Below are 25,188 nucleotides of genomic sequence, written 5' to 3'. Positions count from 1 at the left end.
AGCCACGTGCATGATCAGAAGTCAGGAAAACAGACCTTATGATGACAGGCTGAGAGCCATGGGGCTCTTTAGCCTGGAAAAGCGCAGGCTCAGGGGCGATCTGATGGCCACCTATAAGTTTATTAGGGGTGTTCACCAGTATACGGGGGAAAGTTTGTTTACCAGAGCGCCCCAAGGGATGACGAGGTTGAATGGTTATAAACTCCTGCAAGACCGTTTCAGGCTGGACATAGGGAAGAATTTCTTTACTGTCCGAGCCCCCAAGGTCTGAAACAACATGCCATCAGAGGTGGTTCAAGCACCTGCATTGAACACCTTCAAGAGAAAATTGGATGCTTATCTTGCTGGAATCCTGTGACCCCAGCTGACTTCCTGCCCTTTGGGCAGGGGCCTGGACTCGATGATCTTCCGAGGTCCCTTCCAGCCCTAATGTCTATGAAATATGAAATCATCTGCACCCTCCCTTTTACAAATCCTAGATCCGCCTGTGTTTATAACTGTACCCTGCAAACCGCCTTTAAAGGTTAGAAGGATACCATGGAAACAGTCTAAGTTTTCAGCCCTTTAACACAGGCTATTATTTGTTCCTAACTGATTAGTATAAGAAAGGCTATCTGAAACATGTATCATCTCTACCATTTTAAACAGAGCAGTCTGATTTGTTTTTGTTATAGATATATGTGTGTGTGTGTATTTTTGGTAAAAATTGTGTGTGTGTGTGTGTGTAATTTTTACCAAAAATTGAAATATTTTGGGGAAAGTATTCAGTTTTCAATTTGGATTTCAGTCAAAAAGTTTAATAAAACATTTTGGGCAACCAACATTTTTAATATAAATATTTTTCAAAAATGATTCTTTTCTATTCTTAGAAAATTAAAGATTGTCATGAGAAATTTTGAAAAAAAATGTGCCTCCCCCCAATTTTAAACAAAAGAAACCCCTTGTCATCCAGCCTTAATTGTAATATTCTTCACTGGGACTTATTAAACCACATTAGTTTCATATTCTAAAAGAGGCCAGATTAAATGGGATATAAATGCAAGTGTAACCCTGTTAGTGAATCTGTGCTCTGTATGACAGCCTCTCTTAGATGTTTATTTGCATGTCTCCAGTGGGATGCATGGTTGGATTACTGGGAAGTGTGGGCATTTTTACATGTGCTCTGGGGGTGGCACTTTAATTACAGCAGCTCCAAGAGCCTCTCTAATTAAAGTGTGGCAGCATCTCATGTAGCAGTGTCCCCACACTTCTAAATGGGGGTGGAGGTGCTTGAACTAAAGCTTGTTTAACAATCTTTAGTTCAGGTGCCCTCACCAACATTTTGAAGTGCAGGGACATGGATACATGAGACATGGGAGGCTGCTGGAGAATGGCAATTGCCACACAATTAATTGAATCTGCTCTGATGCGCTGTAATTACAACACGTTGGAGCAGCCTCCATGCTCATGTACAGGCACCTACAGTCCCTTATCCTCAAATCTCCATTGGTAGGCAGGCTCCAGGAAGTGGGAAACCCTTTTGTGCTTGTTTTGACTCTGATAATATGATTTAACTGCTTTTTAACAGTTTGAATATAAGGGGCCAGATGCACTGGGTTTGTCTGTACTGGTCTTGTCTTCCAAAGTTGTGACGTTTATAAAGGTACTGATGCTATAAGAGAAAACTAGATAAAGGTTGCTGAGGGATCAGTGCTCACCATGACTTTTGTGAAAGTCTAAGGATGGAGGGACCTCAGCTCAGAGGCAGAGATTTTAAGTTTGAATTAGGCTTGTTATTAAGTATAACAAAATGAAGATTTCTTTGTGATATTTGGAATGCATGGACGAATGAGTGGTGAGTAACTGGAAAGGTATGGTAGGCTATGTGTTAATAAACAGGTTGCCAAATGGTGGACAATGCTAAGAAAGGGCTGAAGATGCAATTCCAAGTCTAGTCTGTACCAGGTGAGGAATGCAATAAGCAGAAGGAACAAGATTGAAGACACTGTCTGCAACCCTTCCAGCATGAAGGCCTCATCTGCACCTGACACAGCCTACACCAGTGATAATGGAGGAATGTGGTAAACAGAGTGCTTGAGGATCAATACCTGGGACAGTGATGTGTGAGCCTGACCACTCATCAGGATGGAAAAGTACTGAGATTCAAGCAAAGAAGGCACCGAGTTAGGAAAGGCGGAACCGGTCACCCAACAGCAACTTGATGCCCCTCATAAAGGGGAGAGACTTAGCATTAAGAACTTTGGTAACACTCTGCATACTTCACTGGAGCACAGACACGCATCTGACAAGGTCCTGCTTCTCCTCTTATACTCCTAGGCTGGTCACCTAGTGCGGTACTGAGCAACAGAGTTTGGTAACTATAATTCCTGCCCAGGGCAGGGGGTCAGACTTGATGATCTGTTCAGGTCCCTTCCGACCCTAGAAACTAAGAAACTATGAATATCTGAAGGGTAATTGGGAGCGAGTGTGTGTGTGAATGTATGAGCGCTCTTTTGAATATTCTAATCAATAAACATAGTGTCTTGCCTTATCCCCCTCATAAAATCTTGCTTGTCATTTGAGTGATTGATAAATTGTGTAACACAGACATCCTAGAGAAAGCTTAAGACAAGCTGTGGATAGAAGATACCCTGGGGAAGTACATGCAGAAGGAACAGCTGGAGGAGGACCAGTGTGGAGCAGGGATGGACCAGAACCGAATACTCCTTCTGTGCAAGAAAGGAGCTAGGGATGAGCTAGAAAACTGGAGACCAATAATGCTTCTAAATGTTGACTATAAACTGTTGGCTAGAGTGCTTTAAGTCTGTCATAGGCACAATCATCCATGAGGATCAGTCACATTTGGTGACGGGGTGACAGATCCGTGGACCCTGATGCAGCTCTGGGATGTGCTGCAGTGCTGCCAGGAGAGACACCTGGACATAGCCATGCTGAATCTCAACCTGGAAAAGGCTGGAATAAGCCTACAACTGAGTGTCCCACCAGTTCCTGTCTATAACCTGCAGTGGATGGGAGTTCCCCCTCTCATGGGCTGGATCAAGGCTCTGTATGCAGATGTTCCTTGAACTTTTATGAACTGAATAAAGACTGTATATGGACATTACCAGCAGAGTGCTGGTGAATGGCCATCTGGCCACCCTGATCAGAGTGAAGTCAGGTGTCTGGTACAGCTGCCCACTCTTCCTGATTTTGTTCATTTATGTCATGGAGCTGCTGGCACAGTGGCTTAGAAGAGATTCCAGGATGCAGGGAATACAGGTGCCTGGGTAGTGGTGGGGCAGAGGTCAAGCCCCTTGTCTACATGGATGACCTAAATGTTCTACGCTGAAGCAAGTATAGTGTAGTGTGGGCAATCGTCAATCCTTCTGGATCATGGTGTATGAGCAAGAGGTCACCAGGACCTTCAACACGTATGCCTAGGCAGGAGTATGAAAGAAAATAGAAAAGAAAAGGAAAGGAAAAGGAGGTGGTGTTATGTTTTATCATTTAGGTATAGCCTAGCTATATGTTTTAAAAGAACTGAAGTTTTTGGAACTCTAGCAGGTAAAGTTGAAGCCTGTGCCTGCTAGCTTCTAAAGAATTGAAATCCTGGAGTTTGCTCAAGTTTTAAAAGAGCTGGTTTGCTTCTGCAGCCAGAAGTAAATAGCAGAACAGTGTCCTTTGCCAGTAATGAATAGCTGAAGTACTGGATGCACTGTCAATATCCACACTGCCCCCCAGTGACAACGTGTAGCACCAATGGAGCAGCACCCCTGGTGATGGTTTGCAGTAGTGGAGCAATGCCCCCAGTAGGTGAGGGTAGCAGCAGGGCAGCAGTGAGGTGTGGCAACAGCAGCAGTGGAGCAGATCCCCCTGTGGTGGTGAGGCAGGGGGAAGTTTGGGCTAGCACAGGGGTGAGCAATTATTTGGACCGGAGGCCCACGTAATGTATTTTAGTGAGCTGTTGAGCGCCAAACACACAAATATATGCATGTACACATACACACTCACAAGCTCCCACACCCAGGCCAGGTCTGGCAGCAGAGCAGCAGCAGGAGCATAAGCCCACCCAGGTCTATAGCAAGCTCCATTCCCCCTTCCCACCCCTCCACCCTGACCGGAGCCTGGATCTAGCACCTGCTGGCTGCATCTGCAGCTGAGGGGATGGGGGATGAAGCTTGGAAGTGGGCCTCTGCACTATCCTACCCCACCATGATGGCTTCTCATGTGTGCATGCTCACACCACCCCTCTCCCCAACCCATAGGCAACTCGTAGGAGGGGGGGCACATGCCCCGCCTGAGATTGGCCGCTGCTGCCACAGCTGCCAGCTTCTGCAGGCAGTTGCTGCTTGCCCCCGCCATGGCTGATGCCTCTGCCAGCTTCTGCAGGCGGTTGTCACTTGCCGCCGCCAGTGCTGCCGCCGGCATTTGCAGGCACTTGCCGCTCACAAACTGCCCCTCCTCCCTGCCACCGCCAACAGCTTCTGCGAGCAGTCGCTGATTGCCACCCTGCTGCCAACACTGTCGCCCACAAATTGGGCCCCCCAGTCTCAAGAGGCTTCAGTCATTCATGGCCCGACCCCATGGCTCCCAGAAGCCCTGATAGCAGCGTGGGACAGGTCAGTGCAGAGGCCTGTGGCCAGGCTCCATCCCCCACAGGCAGAGGCTGGCCTCTGATGGCACTGCAGGGGACACTGTGCAGAAGTTGCCCTGCCCACCAGCCTGGCACACTGAGCAAAGTTTGTTCACACTAGCACAGATAGATGGAGAACAGCACCTGATGGAAGGAGCTCTAGGCCACAAAAGCCTGTACTATATATACATATATCTATTTAGTTAGTCTATAAAGTACAAACCTACCTTGCCTTCACCCTGACAGTGAAGGATGGGTCCCTGCTTCCAAGTGCTCCTGCTCCCTCGCTAGTCCCTCCAAGTATCCCCCACTGGCCTGGAGCGGGCCCCAGGCCAGTGGGGAAAGCAAGGGAAAGCACTCAGAAGGAGACAATGGGAGGTGGGCGGGTCACCACTTCCTCCTGCACCTGTGCAGTCTGATGCAACTGGGAGCTGAAGGTAAGGCCAGGGCACCTGTGCATGGTGCAGTGGGGAGGGCACCTATCCTTCTGTGCATATAGTACAGTGGATGTGCAGCCTGTGGGACCTGTACCTCTCCCTCCCTGGTGCAGCCTGTGGATCATGTAGGCTCAGAAGTTGGACAGCCCTGTTGTAGGGCATAAGGCTAAAACCTAGTTCAGCTTTACAGGTATGAGGAACATTTATATAAATGTCCAAATGCAATTTGCAGCACTTATACATGATTCAGAGTCTGTTTACATTTGCATTTCTCCCAGACCATGAGCACTCAGCGGGAGCCTGAATCTACGTTTCCCACTTCCCAGCAGAGGGCTCAAACCACCAGGCAATGAACTAGGCATTGCCCCAGCCCTCTCCAGCCTTGCTTTTGAACTGGGCCTGCTATACAGCCAGGAGAGGAGGATAAGTGGGATTAGGAGTAGAAGCAAGCATTGGGAAATGGCTCTGTGTTCTGGCCCTGCTGTGGCAGAAACTAGCTTATTACTGTTTATCCAATTAATTAAATGTGAGGTGCAGAAAAGCCATATTTACGGTGCAGTGTGTATACAGTACTATACATTCACTGTAAAACACATCTTTGCACATTTAGAACAGGGTATGATGTTGCACAATAAATATATAACATTGCAAACATTGATAGATCACAGTGCATGCATTGCTTATTCTGTGCTATACATTTACAGGGCAGTGCACATGCTTATACTGCATTACAGCAATGCAGAAAATGTGATGTATTTTAATGCAATATAAGTATAACTGAATCACAGCATTTCTGTTACACAGGATCTACATTGCCATGATACATTATATGCAGTGAACAGCAAATATGTAGCAAATAAGTATTCCACAACACATATCTGCATTATATGATACAGGTATGGAGCAAATTATATGTATAGGACACTTCTATTCTAAAAGTATATATACATTTCTACAGTACAGTATGTACATTTCTTGTACTGTGTTATTTATTTACACTGCAATGAATATACTGAGCAATAGCAATGTCAATTTTTTTTCTAAAAGATTTTTAACAATTTATGTATAAGTATATCCCGAAACCCAGCTTTTAGAATTTCTGAAACAAATGCTATCCTCTTTAAGTCTGTACAGAGTATCTGTATTATGTGTATTCTCTAGTAAACGATTTGATACAGCGTTTTAATTGCAGATTACTGACCCTCCATAATGTCTTTGCCAATAGGAGGGAGTTTGTGTCATTATTCTTATCTCTAAACAAAAAATCAATATGATTGCAGTGTGCTTGCTACCTATCATCAGCAAGAAAGAGGATTTGAAACCACTTCATAAAACTTCTCTGTAACTTTATCTATTTGGAGTTGGGTGGTGTGAGCACCTCCCTGAGAGGCATTTAAAGCCAGGTTCCTGTACATAAACTTCTTTTGTTCTGAACCATGTCACAGGAGCAAAGGGTTTTTCATGTGTTTAGGCCCTGTAACAAGATGAACCTGATTTTAAACTGGTGTCAGCAAGTGTATCTTGATTAAAACAAATGGGATTTGCTGATTTAGCTGGGAATCTAATGCTTATCTGTTTCATGACCAGTTTCTTTCTAGCCACCTTGTGAATAATCTACAAGCCTCATCATTTCGGAGCGGGGGGGTGGTACAATTGCTGGGGAGGAATAACAGGCTAACAGTGCCTAGGGGCAGACCCAGGTGGGTGCAGTTGCATCCCCTTCAAAAGTGTAGCTCACCTACCGGTGGTGCCAGTTCCCTGCAGCTGCACATACCTTTGTCCCCTGCAGAGTTCAGGTATGGCTGGAGCCCCTGGCAGGTGGGAAATAAAAGGGGACCAAGCAGGAAGCAGGGGTGTCGCATTCACTTGGCCCCCAAACAACAGGGCTCATCATAGGCCAGATCCGGACCCAACTCTGGGAACAAGAAGAGTGCTGGTATCTCTGCAGGTGTCTTAGCAACTGTGTTGGCTCAGGCAGCCGTGTGTCTTAACACAGCTGTCACTCACCCTTGCCACTTCCAAAACGCATCCCCATGAAGTATCCCTTGTATCCTTTGTTCAGGTTCTAGCTCTGCCACAAATTCCTGGTATAATCACGGTCAAATAAATGTATATCTTTGCCTTAGTTCCCTCTATTAAATGGAGACAACATAGCTTGTCTCATGTCATGGGATGTTGTGGGGATAAATACGTTAGTACATGTGATATCCTAACATGTATACAACAACGTTCCATGTAGAAAGACAGAGTGGGCCAAATTATCAAGTGATATAAATCAGCAGCAAAATCATTGCATCTATCCTGACATATAAATGAAAGCTTTTGCTTCCTGACTTCAAGTCACTTGTGATGTGAGCATAATTAGAAACATTGGTGACCAAGCAGTGAAAAACACTGTATCCCATCACCCCTCTTCTGTATCTTCCCATGTTTTCCTTTTGTGGATACCTGCCACTTGATGAAAGAGCTGTTTGGTGATAGCAAAAATCTGTCACTGGCTCTGTTCCTTCTTTCCCCGTCAGCACAATGCCATGGAAGGAACTTATTAAATGCACAGTGCATCGCACACTTCAAAAAAGTCTTCCTTTGGGCTTGCTAAACTGCAAGGAATGCTGCAGCCGTGTTCAGCACAGAACATCCTAATCTTAGAGGAGAGACTGTTCAGAACAGCATGAGGATGTGGGTGCCCTTGGTGCGGTGAAGCACTAGCATGTCATCCTGTCCCTCAGCAGGAGCTCATTTGCATTAGGAGTCTGTAGAGGGCTCCACTTTCTATCAAATAAAATCCAGCATTGAATGGAACACATTCAGTACGCACAGAAACGGTGAACTTTAAAGCTTCCTGATCTAACGTGTCACTTGGCACAGAGGCCTAGATATTGGCATGGGACTTTGAGCATCCTTACTGACTTTTTCCAAACCATCCCCTGCAGCACTTGGTCACTTCAGAGCATGTGCTCCTCAGTCCCTTCCTCCTTGTAGCAGACATTGTTCCTTCTCCCTTAGCAAACGGGGAAGGCTGTGTCAAGCAATGGTGGGGCTGGCCTGCAAAGAGCTGCATTAAATGTACATTGCACAGCCCTAGGGAACCCCCACAGGTCACTTCTACCCTCAGAGGGCAAGAATCACCTACAAAGTGGTTTGCCTGTGGCAGTGAAGACTGTTGTCCCTATAGGACCCAGCAACTGGCAGTGGTCTTAGTAGGCAGAAGAGTCTGCTGCATACATATTTGTGACCAAGGATTTTCCCACAGACTTGGCCCAGATGAAGGCCTGCGGGCTGGTTTCTGATCCCATTCTGTGTGCCGGCCAGCACTTTCTCCATTCTCATTCAGTAGCAAAGTAAGCGATTATTTGGCCAGAATAAGGAGGATCAGAATCCGGTTTAGTGAATCTGATCGTGAACTAACAAGGGCAATTTGTGGCATCACCTCCTCTGCATCAGATGGCATAAGGGTATATGGCCTTAAACATATGCCTCGCTCAGTCCCTCCTGCTCTGCAAGTGCTGCCTGCTGCATGGCTCAAGTTGCTGCTGTCATAAAAGAAATCAACACAGCATAGCTGGGCATTTCAATGACAAGTGTGGCAGCAGGACACAGGGCAATGGCAGTGGTTGGGTCACTGCTAGTGCTGGGCAGGCAGCAGTGGTGGATGCTATTTTTGCACTCTCCAAGTTGACACTTGAGGCTGGTACCAGACTCACCCCCACTTAGTTATGCTACTGAGCACTGGAAATACTCAGCACTGTTTTCAGGAGCATGCCCAAGATTGAGAGCAGCACTGGGGGTGCCATAAGTGGATGCCAAAATGCAGCTGTGTGGCATTTTTTTCAGCACTCAGCATGTGCAGAGTGGGAATGAGCAATCAAGGTATGTTTTCACAGCAGTACTCCACAGCATTGTATGATGGGATTTAGAAACAGGTAGCCCTAGAGTTCATCCCCAAGAAAAATGCGTACTCTCCTCATACACCCTAGCCATTCAGAATATAATTCAGGGCACATGGTGATCATTGAACAAAGGAAAAAAAAAATAAAAATCCCTTCTCCCTACTCTCATTAAAATCCCTAATCCTACTCTAACATGCATGTTCATCATTGCTATATCCCACTGTGTACAGCAGCATCAATCCAGTCAAACAGCTTACAAGAGACTGCTGAGAACTCTAAGGGCAGAACCTGATTCTCCACTGCCATGGGCAGTCAATTAATCCCTGGGCAAAGAGGATGTCATACTGCCAGCTGCAAACAGTAGTGTTTTCGCTGCCACTCTGCACATGACCAGACAGATCAGGGAGGGGATCTGGGAAGTATTTTATAGTCCATCCTCATAATAAGTGCTACATAAAGTATCATGAGATGTGGGCATAACAATTTACAGCAGAAAGCACTTTCTGCTGTGCCAGGATAACTTCTCCTTAATCCAGCAATAGGTTTCACTCATTCTAAATGAAAGACACCACACATTCTAGAGACATGGGAAAATGAACGGTATTGCTGACATGTCCCTTCTCTATCTGAAGCAGTGGTTTACACAGCATCTGTGCCAGTTCTTCATGCTACACAGGCTTTATATATGCACTGCCCACTATCCTGGACTGGAAACAGCTGTTGAAAAAAAAAGCAGAAGCAGCAAGTGAGCAAGAGAGGAGTCTGTAGGCAGGAATGGTGTGAGGAGCAGTCTAGGGCAGGGAGAGCTTGGCTCTGGAGAGTTGGGCATTTCTTATTAACCAGGAGGCAAGCACTGGAGTTTCTTGCCAAAAGCATTAGCAGGTTTGAATGCTGACCCCATTAGCCTTGTTCATCTGGGTCTGAATCTGCCCTGTGTCTAAAGAGAACTGCCAGCCTAAAGTAGCATAAGGCCTATTTTTTAAATCCGCTCTGAGGTTTCTACTTAATTCTTAGTTGTCATTTTTTACCACAGGTCCTTGCTTGCTCCCTGCCAACAGAGGATTTGAGCACCACCCAACCTTTAATATCTTTATCCTCACCCCAACCCTCAGAGGTAGGGCAATGCTATTACCCTTGATTTGCAGACAGTGAGGTGAAACACAGAGGTGTGTTGGCACAATGGCAGTGGCCCCCTGCCCCAGCCAGGATGTCTCTGAACATGCTTTGCCTATCTACTCCAAACCTGGAAATGTGCTAGTGAAGCTATTCCAGGTCCTCTCTCAGCAACCACTCTTGAAATCTTGGGTACCAGTGTCCTTGAGAGCAGCCTCTGGGAATGACCCCAGCGCATCTACATCAGGGCATTTCTGGGTTTGGCAAATGGAAGTAGGAACAGGTGGGCAGTTTGCTTTCAGGGCTGTCCCAGCCAGGATTCACTGCTGTCACTGTGTAGATGTGCCCAGAGAAGCTAAGTGACTTGTCCAAAGTCACAAAGGAAGGCTGTGGCAGAGCAGAGACCTGAACACAGGTCTTCCAACTTTGAGAGTCCTACCCAAACCCTAGACCATCCTGCCTTCTTGTTTGTCCTCATTTTCACTTACATTTCTCTCTTGATCTGCATCAATCACCGGGCATTCCAGGCTGTTAGATTTCCCATGTATGGGTCAAATATTCAAGTCAAATCTTCAATTTGTGCAAACTAGTGAAGTCACTGGAGCTGTCCTTATTTTCAGAACCGGGCCCAACTTTTGCTTGGCTTTTCAGTGTGTCTTCAATCACACTGTCACATCTCTATGTCTTCATTTAAAGGTAGAAGTAGTTCTAGAGAAAGTTAATCCCACCATATCCTTGAAATCCTAAGAAAGCCTTTCTCAAAGACTTGCTGATGCCTCCTCAAGCATTTTGACAAGCTAGCACTTCTCCCTATTTTTAGTTCTGTACAGACTGCTAGGAACATCTGCTTAATTTGATCTTCAAGCACTCTTTGCTCCAGTTTCTTATTCCCTACCTGAAGTCACAACAGTCCTCTGAGACATCACAACTGGTTGCTCTGAAAATGGCTGTCACAGCACAAACAGAAGATTGTGATGTCTCAACATAAAAATAAAGAACAATTGATGTGATCTAGAGGACTGAAGTCTGAACCAAATTTAACAAATTGACATAAGTGCATGCCTTGACTTCCATGGATGTGGCACACGTTTACACCAGGGCTGAATCCAGTCCCTGAATTTAATGCAACTAAAATTATAAAAAGTGGGATACAAAACATGTGCATTGGGGCTTTACTGAACAGGGGTCTCTAGCAACAGAGGCTAATCAGAATGAGAAATTGGATCATTTATTTTTTCAAGAAAGTCAATATCCTTGTCGTTCACCTGGCATGTTTGTGGGAATCTGGTAAACCATTCTTTTGGTGCTACCAACAGGGAGAGAAGCAAATTCTTCTTAGCAATCCTGCTCAGTATAACTCCTGCTCTTCATTAACTGGGATGGTCCTGAGGCTCCTTCCAGGCACTGGAGCTGACTGTGAGACTGTGGTCAGAGGAAGGGGCATGGTTTGCTTTGAGAAGGTTCACTATTCCTGAATTCTGATTCATAAAAAATGTTGAGTTTTCAGAATTTATTTTCATTCTGACAGGGAAATTCTTGATGGGACTTAGGAGTTAGTCCTTATTTGTCCAGGCTTGGGCTCAATTAAGAACTGGAAAGAGAAGGGAAAAGTACGACACTGCCTGACCTGGCAGAGACCTGATGCATTCTTGTCCTATCCAAACTCCTGCAAAGACATTCATGCTAATTTAGCAAGTGACCAGTTTATAGCAGCTCAGCTGAACCAGGACTTGCACGTCGACAGCAGTGAAATGAGGCCACAGATGTGCCCTAAAATGGAGGAATCTGCTACAAAACTAGAGACCTTCCCTGCAGCTGTCCAGCAGGAGAAAGAGCAGGTGCTAGTTAGAAGGATGGACGCTGAGCAACACAAGCCATGTATGTAAAATCTGTGTGGAGGACCATAACTGTACTGCCTCCCAGCCAAGCCCAGGACTGCTTGCAACCAACCAGCCCTGCCCACTCCCTCCTGTTTTCCCTGTGCCTGAACCTGGTCATTAGCCCAGTAACCCCTATGCTTTTGTTTCCTCTCAGGACCACTCTCAACTTCTCCAGGCTTTCTCTGTCTACAGCACACATGGGTTGCAAACTGGTAGCCAAGTCCCTGTATTTGCATCAGGAAAACCTCTTAGAGCACAGACTACTTGGCAGCCCTCCGGCTTACTGCTGACCTGCCATGTAACCTGTTAGCATAGCAACCCCCATGTTGCTTGCAACTTTTGTTAGTACATATTTGGGTCCAATTATTTCTTTGTTGGAGCCTCAAGGAGTGGTTGTTGTGCCCACCAACTTCCACCTTTATCCTGGATCCTAGATACCCCAATAGTAACTATCAGCAACTTTCAGAATGATGAACCAGTGACCTGACACATGCCAATCTGGAACTGGTGAAAGCAGAAAGGTCTGGCCTGCACAAAGCAAGTGTAGTTGTTTTTTCCATTGCATAGTGTAATAATCATCTCAAGGCATGCTAGAGCCTAGTTCTTGCAAGTGAAGCTGTGCATGCTGTACTTTGAGCAGCTAGTACACACTGGGCACAACTACACAAGACACTTACTGCATAGATGACTAATTAACTGTGCAATAAACATCTCAGCATTTACAGGCACACTCCCTGTTAGGGTGCACAAAACTAACAAACTCCATAGCAGGGTAGTAATTGTAAATACGAGTACTACACTGCTGCAGAGTTTTTTCATGCACAGTAGCGCACACGTAGACACTGCCCCAACTGACTGGGGCACTAGGTGCTTTAGTGCAGGGCTAGCCAGCAGGCAGCCCCCACATTGAAGCACCCTCGTGCCCCAGCCAGCCACTCCGCAGCCTCTGGAGCCTGGTCGGAGCAGCCCTGGGATGTCAGGTTGACCTCTCGGGTGCCCTGCCAGCCTGGGCTGCTCTGACTGGGCTCCATGTACTGTGCACGAATAAACTCTGGAGCAATATGCTCTGGAGCTTTTTTGCTCCTGGGTACACATTCAAATGGCACACTCAGGAGCAAGCTCGAGAGTTTATTCATGCACATTAATTACATGTGTAGATGCATCCACTGGAATGCATTCTCACCAAGCCCGGATTGGTATTTTTTACATACAGCTCATAGTTTGTTTGAAAATGGGACAGTATGCACCTCTGCTCCCACTTCAGTGCTCCACACCCTCTGTTCTCCCATATCAGCTAAGACCAAAGTTCCTGCTCTCTGCTATTCTGTACTCCCTCTGCTCCCCCTCCTTCTCTCTGATGCACTTAACTGAGATCAGAGCTCAGAGACAGCTGAGCATGAAGAAGAACCGGGGACAGAGCGGAATATCCCATATTTGTGACAGGGGAAATATGGTCACTTTATAAACAGGTCCTCTCAAATAGTTGAGATGTCAAATTGTAACCAAAGGAACTCTCATCACTGACTCTGTGGGCCAGGTCAGGACTCAGGGAAAAGTGTTTCTTCAATGAGTTCCTCCCCAACCTCCCACTATACCTTTATCAAGGTACTTCAGCATATGCTTAACTTTGTGTGTGTGGGTAACTCCAGTGGTGCTCTCTGATCTCTAGTCAGAAGACAAACAGGGGCATTCTGCAGCCAGCAGCCAAAATAAAGAAACCCTTTCATAGTCATCATCATCACATCCTATATCTTTTTTTTTTTACCAGGAAAGACATTACATGAAGGAGGTCATCTGAGTTGTGACACTTGCGAAAACCAGAGTCTAGGAAAGAGAGAGAAATGAATCTGATTTGCATAGGCAACTTTGAGTTGGCAGGCATGTCAAATACAGAACCCAAATTAGCAACTGGGCAGAAAGCTGCAGAAAATGTCCTTTCAGCCACCTTCTAAAGTAAGAGGCAGTAGAAGTTAAGTGTACTTTGCTACTGGTCATGAAACTTTTCCATCTGGAACGCAGATGAGCCAGTGCCATTCCCCGCAGCAAGGGAGTCCTGATGAGCCCGCAAAAGTGTTAGTGTTTGAACCAGGATTCAGAAAATTCAAGGGCGAAATCCTGGCTTCTTTGAAGTCATTTACAAAGATTCCCTTGACTTTAATAGACTTGTTTGCACCATGGTGGCAGAAAGATAGGTGCAAGCATGCCCTACCTATGTCCCACCATTCTTGCCCACGGAAGTTCACTGGGGAGGCCATTCTGGGCTTGTCTCCAGCAGCTGCTCTGGAGACCAAGGACACAAGAGCTCTCTCAAAGAGACATCCCTAAGCAACATCAGTGGGGTACTTCTGGGTGTGGAGGGTATACTGGGTGCACTTCCCATGCTCCACCCCCAACTCTGGGACACAACAACATGGACTCTTGTGAGTAGTTTTCAAACTAGGAAGAGGGATTTTTTTTATTATTGGTGGGTGGGGAAGGTGGCGGAGGAGGTCTGGTGAGGAGTGAGGGAGCTCTGTGTGTTGAGGGGGGAAGAGGTAGGGATGGGCCAGGTGTTGCGAGGGGAATAAAGATTTTCTGTTTGAACATGTGCCTGGCATGAGAGTGGTGCTGGGGATGGGTGGGGGTAGGGGGTCTGTGGGCAACGGGGCAGGTAGGCTAGAGGGGGGAGTGCTCCATGAGGTGGTCCGCCAGAGCTGCCTGCACCCAGTGACCTGGCCCCCCACTGGTGGGTGCACAGCTCACCTGGGGCCTCGCCAGGGGGGAGCTGCTACTGCCACTACTGCTGTCCCCACAGCTCGTGCTCCCACCGCTGCCCCAGGCTGCCTCTGCCCACTACGCCTCCTCTGCCCAGGCCTTGCAGAACAGCTCTCCCCAGGCCTCACAGATATTGTGCAGCACACAAGCTGTAACAATGACCTGGCAGAGGTTGTTCTCGGCCACTTTGAGACAACCAGGCAATGAGGGAGTGCCAGCGGCCTTTAAAGCAGCTGAAGGCACACTCAGAAAGGACATAGGTCTGGCCCAGGCACAGATTAAAGTGGGCCTGGCAGGGGTCCAGATGCCCAGTGTATGGCTTCATCAGCCAGGACAGGAGTGGATATACTGGGTCACTGATGAGCAGGGGTGCGATGATGACAGTGCCTAGCTGCAGGTCCTCCACTCCCAGTGTGAAGTGCCTGCTTTCCACCAGTGCAGCCAGTCCAGAGTTTCTGAACACACGGGTGTCATGCATGCTGCCCACCCAGCCAGCACTGATGTCTGTTAACATGCCCTGGTGGTCCACGACTGCCTGCAGGACCACAAAATGATACCCCCTGTGGCTATAATAGGGTTGGTCTCCATGGGGTGGCCAGGTCACAGGGATGTGGGTGCCATCCAGGGCCCCAATACACTGGAGGAGCCCCAGTGCACAGAACCCTGTGACCACCGCCTGGGGGGTCACAGACATGGAGGACGGTGTCTGCCAGCATGTCCTGGAAGGCACCACACACCTCCAGAATGGCCTCCCCAGCAGTGGCCTGGACCACACCAAACAAATGCCCCACATACCGCAGGCTGGTGGGTGTGGCCAGCCAGCCTGAGCAGCACCAAGGCCAGGCTGGTGTCAGCGGGAGGACCAGGCACATGCCAATGTCCTGGTTCTCCAGGTGCGGCTGGAGATGGCCAGCTAGCAAGTCGGCAAAGGTTGCCCAGGTCAGCTGAAAGGCATTGACCCACTGCTCGTCATCCCAGTCCTGTTCCACCAGGTGCTGCCACCAGTCCCAGCTGGTATGGCAGGCCCAGAGGCAGTGGCACTGGAGGCCCAGGAGGGTCATGGTGGCCCCAGTAATGTCCTCTTGGAGCTCCTCATCAGTCACTGGTGGCAGCAGCTGTGTGGCAGCAGGGGCCCTGGGAGGGAGTGCAGGAGGCAGGCAGGCAGTTGCTGCATGTTGGGGAGCCGGATGGAGCGAGATGGCCATGAGCTTGGCAATGATGACCACAGCAGGCCAGCAGGGTGACCAAGGCAGCCAGCAGGATCAAGGACCCTGTCCCTTGCTGCCAGGGCCAGGGGCAGGCATTGCTCAGGAATGCAGAGGGGGCACAAACACAGCTGCCACATGCTGCCTCTGCACATGCCATGCTGCTTCTCTGAGCATAGGAACTGGCTGCTCAGAGAGCACAGAGCAGGGCTATGTTTTAAAGATGGCTGCTAGGTGCTAGCAGCTGGGTCTGGCTTCAAACATGGTTGCCAAGTGCTGGCAGCTGGTGCCGGAGGCTGGAGCTCCCCCTGGTGGCCACAGGGGCACATGGCAGGGCTGGAGGGACCTGGCACTATAAATTTAGTGTCTCGTTAAGAAATTCAGTATAGTCACTCAAATACAAGAGAAGATTTTAAAGCATTGCAAACAAATTCAAGATCGTCTCCACCCACTCCTCTCAGTACCTCTAACATCCCATCCTATACAGACATTTACAGAACAAGGCACATCCTAGTTTGATAAAGAACGTATAGAACAGAAAAGATCATTAAATAGGAAAGCCAGGGACTTAAAGAAAACTGGGTATACTGGAACAACTTTTTGGAGTGAGATTCGAAAGTTATGGAAAGCATATAAATCGCTTCTCCAGAATAAGAAAAAAGAATATTATAACCAGCAATGAGATAAACTGAGGTTGGCAATTATTGCTAAAGATAATAAAACCTTCTGGCTACTTGTATCAAAGAGAACAGCTCATTTTAATTATAACATTGAAAATAATATTACCACAGATAGTTGGGTAGAATATTTTTCCAATCAGTTTACTTCTTCTGTGGAACAAATAAATAGTAATCTAGGGGGGAATAAACCCCTCACTGATACAATTAAGTGTTGGGTAACAAAGGATCAAATAGCACATTTCCTCAAAGTACAATGGAAGAATAAAGCCCCAGGCCCAGATAGAATACCAGGGGAAGTTTACATTAATAGCATCAAATGGTCGATTCTGATCTTGAAAAAATGGCATAACTCTATAACTGAGTTGGGCCACATCCCAGATTCCTGGAATGGGAGTATTATTGTACCGATTTTCAAGAAAGGTTTAAAAGATAAGCCAGAATCTTATCACCCTATAAGTCTGATAGACGTTTCACGTAAAATTTTTGGGCACCATTTGTGATATCATCTCATAGCATGGGTAAAAGGGGAAAACATATTATATGAAAATCAGACCCAATCTAGGAACAGAAATTCCACTTTTGATAACATATTTATTCTTCAATTTTTGAGACATAAGTACATGCAAATGCGCAAGTCAGCACTGTATGTTACATATGTAGACTTGCCAAGAGCTTCTGCCAGTATAGAAAGAAGTAAACTTTGGGAGAAATTGATAAATTATGAGATTGACCCTTCTCTTTTGCATTTGATAGAATATTATAAAGATACATGGGCCCAAGTTAAGTGGGGCTTGAAGGGTGAACTTTCAAAAAAAATTCACATACAAAAAGGGGTTAAACAAGGATGCATTTTGGCCCCGTTGTTCTTTAATCTTTATATGAGTGACATTATTGGAAATATGCAGGGTGCACATTTTCTACCCCCAAAACTATTAGCTCCCCAATCCCTATTTTAATGTGTGCAGATGACACTGTTATACTGTCAAGAACTCCTTTTGGGTTACAGAGAGCAATTACAACTTTTGAGCATGCTTAAATTATGCTACATAGAAGATTTTAATAATCCCCCTCCCTTCCAATCATCCTAGTTAGCTTTTCTTTCCTGTACTTCTGCACCCTCTGGGATGGGCTACTATCTCAAAGATTATGAAAGATTTTTCTCCCTCATAGAAAAGGTTCAGGTTTTCCAGAGGATACAAGATATTGCCAGGCTGAATGATTTTGCAGTGGCTAGGGCTACTCGTATTGCTTCTGTATATACTCTTTGGAAGTTAAATTGGCGAGGGAGAAAGGTATTTACAGTTGGATCTCAATCATAAATGGTGATCCCTTTCAACTAGAATCAGAACCAAACAGATGCCTGCACCTGTTCTGGCTGGATGTAGATTTTCCATTCCAAGGGCTAAAAGATGTTGCCCAGTCTGTCTAGGAGTTTTGGAAGATACTACCCACTATGTTTTAGAATGTTCTTTATATAATGACATAAGGAGAATCTATTTATTACTGTTCTTGCAGAAACTGATACATTTTTTAAAACAGAGAGAAATTAATCTGGCTTTTACAGCAAACAGATCCAAATTTAGTAAACCATCTTGCAATTTTTGCTTATAAGGCTGAGGCAATTAGACTTAAATATACATTATTACTGATATGAGTGATACATTTTAACATTAGATTTGATTTTATTGTCTTAATTGTGGATCTATGTACAACAATATTATAGATTTGTGTCTTGATTTACTACTATATGTATCTTAATAATGTTTTTATGTTGGTGGGTTATATTTTTAGTATACTATTTATAGTTTGGTTACTTTGTTCGAACTTATTTATATTATGGTTGTATGTGTGTTATGTCATTTTTGGGAGCATGGCATTTAGCCAGAATCCTTAATAAACTGAAATTGAATTGAAATGTAGTGCCAGGTCCCTGCCCATGTAGACACTTACCCAAAATCGCTTACTGTGCAGTGGCTTACTGCGCAGTAAATCTAGTTATGACTAAATGCACATGTAGATGCACCAATTGTTATTGAACTTTTTCTTGAAAAACTATCCACCATTTTTAGATACCCCCAGGAATTGCAGTCAACATCCTAAAATTTTTGTTTTCAAAAAATGATTATTTTCAACCAAAATATTTTTATGTCATGTCATGAAAAATCATTTTCCGTCAAAAAAGTTTCAATGCATTTCTTTTTACTAGCTCTAACGTGTTCAAAATTATAAGCTGTTCCTGCTCCAAACTGTAAAATAAGGGAGAAAATACCCTTGACATATATAGAACAGGATTAGGCTTTGGGAAAAGATATAGCGGGTAAACAGCCTTTTCTGCAATATTCCGGCACATTCACTTCTAACGCTGTGGGCGTTTGGTCCCAATGTAAAATGAGACAGTATAGGAAAGCCTCAGCAGATGCATCTACACATGCAATTAATGTGACTGAATATACTCTGACTCAATCTGAGCTGGAGTGAAACAATCCTGATGTCACTGTGTACACATGCATTTAAGCACAGTAATTTATTGTGCTACTGGATACTACTTGTAAGACTATTCAGTAGCTCAGTAAATAATTCTACTGCACCCAATTGCTGTGCACATTTAGATGGTGATACTTTACTGCGCAGAAAATTGGTTTGCTGCACAGTAAAGCATCTTGTATAGACACACCCAGTTCATTTGACACTGGGACCAACACACAAGGAAAATGCCATTGTTATGGATGTGAAAAATGCAGTCAAGCTGAAAATAAAAACTGTGTGTATATATATTTTATATTCTGTCAGTATGACAATCATCTCTATAGGACTCATCTTCACATAAAGCTACACCTGTTTAATTACAGACATAGGGTGAAATACTAACCCTGTTGAAGTTAACAGGAGATTGACTTCAGTAAAAGCAAGATATCACCAATAATGTTTGAACTGATTTAGTTACACTGATCCAAAAATCATGTGAACATTCATATTCATTTAAACCTGACTTCTGCACATTGTGCTTTCACCAGTATATTTACAGGTGCAAAGCAAACCAGTATAACCAGCTTAAAATTGATAGGAATATTTCTATATGAGAACTTGAATCTGTTTCACTAAATTATTTTAAAAGCTGATTTAGGTTAAATATATGGAATATCTTTGTGTGGACAATGCCTTGTACTAAAAGAATGAAATAATGAGTGGCAGAAAGGGAATATGTGCTACTGTTTTTAAAATGTGAATATTATAACCAACTATTTCAACATAACAAAAGCTTGCAGTATAGAAAGTGGTCTGTGCAAAATTGGTTACAAATGAACACATTTTTGGATAAGTGGCATATTTCCAAAAATCACTTCAAACGAATGCTACTCTACTTAAAATGAATGATCCATACACTTTGCAGTTCACATCTTATTTATAACAACAGAAAAAGTAGCCTAATAATCGCTCAGTAAAATTTAAGCCTGATATGATTTTTTAATAACTGAGTTATAAACTCATGAAAATCAGGGCTTACAATGTAAAAAAGTCTGAACTCTATTGGCAAGTAAAACTATAATCAAGTGCAGACTATTGTAACCACTTAAACAGATATATTAGCTGCTAACAGAGAAGAGCCTCCATAAAATAGTGCAGTTCCTGTGCATTAAACCATGACATTTTAAATAATCCATCAAAAACATTTTTAAAATAGGAAAATAATGAAGCTGTTGAATTAAGACTTGCTCTGTATAGCAAACCACAATACAGGGCCAAATTCTTCTGTAAGTAACAAAAGGAAATAGTCTACTACAAAGAAAAGGTTCCATTGACTAAAAGGGTTCATCTACATGTTGCATAATGTTTGGAAGATATATATCCCGCGCACATTTTCTTAAATTGGAAGTAATTATCTAACGGTCATTTCCTACAAAGGACAATATTACAAATCAAGGAAATCACCGGTTAAGAAAACATTCACCTCCCATTAACCTCACTACATAAGTCTCTCCACCAAATATTACACTGCCCAAACAAACTCACGGAGGTCTCAACTTTACAGCTAGCTCTCCCTTTATTGGCAGCATACAACCATCCTCAATTATAAACATTCAGTTCTTCAGACTTAAAGTCTGACCTTTATTTCTGGCAGGAGATGAGTTATGTTTGTTCGGGGCCTTAACTGTGCTCTCCTATGTATGTTCACATACTTCTTTTATATTTAACCATGACTATATCTACCATGGGGTTGTAATACCAATTTTTACAAGTATTACAACATTCCTGTAAGTTATTTTATTTTACCTTTCCACTACCAATATATACTATAAAGTTTAACTCCACCTTCCTGAAATTTCTTGTCAAAGGAGAAAAGGCATGAACAGACATGTGCATACACATTCTCTCTCTCTTCCCAACACCCTCAAGGTTCACAGAAAATTCAGAAAACTGCATTTTCCAGGCATAACTTTCATGAATCATTTATATGACATGGGCTTTGTCCTAAAAAAAGGACAGGAATCTGATTCCCATTGTCAAAGTCTCTGTTTGTATTACCTGATGGTGGGGCAGTAGTTTTTTTATCTCAACCAGCCTCTTAAGAACTGGCAGGAAACTTGACTTAAGGAATTTTGGGACACTGACAGGTGTGCAGGCCCCCGCTCTAAGTCATGGTGCTTTACACAAAGTGCCATGAGTTAGAGCACCCTCCTCCCAACCCAACAGATGCTTGCCTGTTGGGTTGGGGAGGAGAGATCAAGCCTACCTTCAGGCAAGCAGCCAGCCAATGAGCCACACCTCTCCCCAGCCAAGGAGCCACCCCTCTCCCTAGCCTTGCCCCTTCTCCCCCCCCTCCCAGGGGGAAGCCAGCAGCAGCAAGCTGCTAGCTGGGATTTTCCCAGCCTGAGCTGCAAAGGGAAAAGTGAATCAGAGCCTCCCCTGCCTCATGGGTCCTGGTAGGCTCCCTCCAGTGCCTCAGCCAGGCAAACCGGCAGCTCACTGATGCAACCCAGTCCCGACTGCACAAAAAATGAACCCTAGGGAACACAAGTTCCCTAAGGTGCTCCAAAGTAGAGTGCCATCATTTGATACTTCATTTGGGGAGGGTTAATTATTCATATGATCAGCCACTTTAAAAGTGCTCTGCAGCCATGCACATGTGTCACAGCACAGCTATAGACTACTTTCAGGGGCCTGATCACACAAAAAATGTAACTTCTATCTGCACTTCCAAAGAGCACCCAAGGACCTCAGGAGGCCAGTGCTAGATAGAGACTGGATACTTTTGTGCTGTTTCTCAAACTTTGGGTCCCAGGGCCACTTGGTTCTCCAGCAGACACACCAGAGCTTAAGCTGTGCTCAGGTGGAATTGTCTGAGCAATGGCTTCATTCAGCCCCTCCCAAAGGCTGTTTCAGAGTACCGGTGGGAATGGCAACTGAGCTTATGCTAAGTAAAACACCATGAACCTGCTCCTGTATTCTCAGATCATAGAATGGGGGGGACTTTCTTGAGAGGATCATCCTTCCTCCCAGATCATCCTCCTCTAGATCCTGTCCAGCTTTATCCTAACCAGCAGGAAAGGTTCCCATGGTGCACATGGGGCTTCCAATAAGCAATGAGAGAAAAGCAGATTTGTCAAGGTAGCTGTTTCTGCACTCCATCCCCACCTGGCTCCGCCCAACTTTCTCTGCCTTCGACCACAGAGGAAAAGAGGGATCAAACAACCTGTGCTACAGAATTTCCATTTGGCCTCCTGTGTGACCTCTTAATTCCTACCTGGAACATCACAGAGTTTAGTTAATGTAATGAGAAGCACTAATAAGGAACGAATTGTGCTGTGCAGATCTTTGCCCATATAGATTGGCTAATGTTACCACAGGAAGTAGGAGTGGTAAGAGGGGGAAGGCCAACAGGCAAAGGGTAAAAGCAAGAACCTGATTCTGTGTTTTATTGCACTAACCTAAATAAAATGAGAGACACTCTCCCACTCTTTTCCTGGACAGCTACATGACTCCTCACTGGGACACCCATTCCTTTCCCATCTCTCCTTGTTTCCTAAAAGGATGGGCTAATAAGCAGCCCACTACTATGTACCCTCTACTCCTTCTATGCTGCTCAAGTGCTGAGCTTCTGACCAGTTTGTGATTTAATAAAAGAAAGCCAAAAATCTTCCAATAGACTTCTTGATACAATCGTTAACTTGAAAAGATAGAATACCTTATTTCAATCCATGTTGATCCCCTCCTGCCATATTTCAAACACTGTAACATTGCTATTTCACAGGAGGCCAACATGCATCCAAAAGCTATATGAGCTTCTGAATTTGCTCTGCCTAAGTTATCTCCATGTTAAGCGAAAAGAAGAACATAGTGTTTTCTTATGATCAATTCCAAGCATTCAAAGGATGATGAAATTGGCTTAGAAGTCATGTAATGATGTGAAAAAAAAGAAAGAAAAAAAAAAAGAAAGTTGAGGTTATTTTAAATTGCCTTTAGCATTTTAGAGGTCCCATTTACAGGTATTTTTGCAACTACAAAGGCTGAAAATGAAAAAAGGGGTGTGTGTGTGCTGGGGGGGAGGGGGGAAGGGGAGTTATTTATTTGATTGTGGAAGCCATATTCTCAGAGTCATAGGACTCCAGGAACTGCAGTTTTAAGAAACTGGTATGAAATCATGGAAGTCTTACAACACTGTGTGGGGATCCAATGCCCCTTTACTGCAATGTGTTGTTCTCGGTGAACATTTTCACTGAATACCACAAAGAACGCTTGCTGACAACTTCTAATAATGCATTTATCTAACTAAACTGACGAGTGAGCCATAAGCATTCTACCTAATTCATAAAAGAGTATTAAAGCAGAATTGAGGTTTAACTCTGCCTTCCTAGCACATTCATCCAACAGCATAAGAGTTCCAAGTGACAGCCACATCAGCGAAATTATTGCAAATATGATCTGGAGCACAATAACTCACTTTTAGGTTTCGGGTACAGTTACTATGCCTTTGCATAGCCTTGTTTTCTTTATTTAATAAAGACAATTAACATATCATGCAGTTGAAACAACTTAAGTAAATTTACCATGACCGTTGCCAAGCTATTTCCTAAAAAATCTGAAAGGAAATTCTTACCAATACTTTTTACTTTTGAAGGAATGACCTTGAGATATTTTATCCAGACATTCACTTAATTCTGAACAGATAATATGTAAAGACATTTAAAGAAACACTATCAACTTAAAATCAAACTTCTGTCTGAAAATGCTTTTTTAGGCATTCAAAATATGTGTTTTATTCAATTGCAACTGTCCAACCTTATTCAGCTTTTTTTTTTTAGTTCATTAGACAGCACTTAGCATAGCCAGCTTCATGGCTTTTCTGTATAGTTTGAACTGTTGTCATTTTCTATGTTATTCTATGGATATTTCACACAGGGTCAAGAAGAAGAAGAAAAACCTTTTAAAGACCAGGAAAATACAACTGTAAAAGCATACAAGTAAGTGGAGGAAATCAGGAGCAGGTGTAACTATTGAAACTACTTTGAGCTGGCTGTTTGATTAGATTTCAAGCTAATGATGTCTCATGAAGTGTCATTGTGAGTGAAGGCTTACTAATTGCAAATGTAACAGAAGCAGAACTGCAAGTATATAATTTTACCTTCTGGTTTTTAAAAAAAATAAAATACAATAATAAGATTATTCAGTCCAATAGAAGTCACTTACCAAAGTAAACAGGCTTTCCACATATGGGGCAATATGAAATCATCTTCAGAGCAGTGCAATACAACACAGCATTCAGCAGAGTTTGTAAAATAGTCTTCTCTTCAACTGAACAACAGGAAAACCATGGCCAACAGCAAAACATGACGTGTTTTACTTTTGAAGCAGGATGTTGTGGTCATATGAGAGCACTGTCTGTGAAAAGCTGAATTCAGGGACAATATTACTCAAAGAAATAATTTAGCTTTTTAAACCAAAATCACAGTTTTAAAAACACTTTTTTTTCCCACCAGCACCTAAGAAATGCTGGGGAATGTCTCCCTCCATCCTATCCTCAGAATTCAAAATAAGATTCTGTTTTTATAAGGATATTATAGGCACTGAAGTACTCTCTTGGCCTCTTTACAGAATGTTTTGCTTTCCTAAAGGGAGATATAATATTCATAACAAAACGTTTCTTCTATTTATTTTTTCCCTTCATTTAAATTTGCAGGATGGCCATGAATTGAAATGATTTTACAAATATCCAGATTCTTTTAAGTTAAAAAATCAAACAAAAATAGTGTTGAAGACACACGTGAGAAAAATGCTTTGCATTCAAACATTTGTCAAACACTATCCTAACCATGCAGAAAGTCCAATAAAATTTACCACCCACAAAAATCCTTCCCCCAAATAAAAATAGTATCATTTATGAATTTTTAAAAGTCTGACAGAAGCAGGCAACAGCAGGAAATATATGGTTCAGTAAACTAAATTCAGATTTCAGGGCCATGAAATCCAAGTTCTAGTCCTTCCTCTGTGATTGATTGACCTAATTAACCTATTGTGCTGTACAATGTTATTGAACACGTTAGGTTGATATTTCACCCGTTTTACAGATGGCAAAATGGAGGCCCAGGGTGATTAAGTGACTTGTAGAAGTCATATCAGC

At 44.0% G+C, this 25,188-nt stretch overlaps 1 protein-coding gene across 1 annotated transcript in view; it reads right to left on the bottom strand.

The window, feature by feature from the left end:
• The window catches only part of LOC102388007 (cysteine-rich protein 1-like), a 50,797-nt gene extending 26,443 nt beyond the window's left edge, over positions 1-24,354 (bottom strand). The window contains exon 1 of the mRNA XM_006021449.3: positions 24,258-24,354. Within this exon, the coding sequence (XP_006021511.1) occupies positions 24,258-24,300 (43 nt within the window). The 5' untranslated portion in view covers positions 24,301-24,354. The remainder of the gene's footprint in view (positions 1-24,257) is intronic.
• Positions 24,355-25,188: the final 834 nt, after the last annotated feature.

The sequence above is a fragment of the Alligator sinensis genome, unplaced genomic scaffold (assembly GCF_000455745.1).
Source record: "Alligator sinensis unplaced genomic scaffold, ASM45574v1 scaffold434_1, whole genome shotgun sequence".
NCBI lineage: Eukaryota > Metazoa > Chordata > Crocodylia > Alligatoridae > Alligator > Alligator sinensis.
This window is presented reverse-complemented; position numbering and strand designations above follow the sequence as displayed.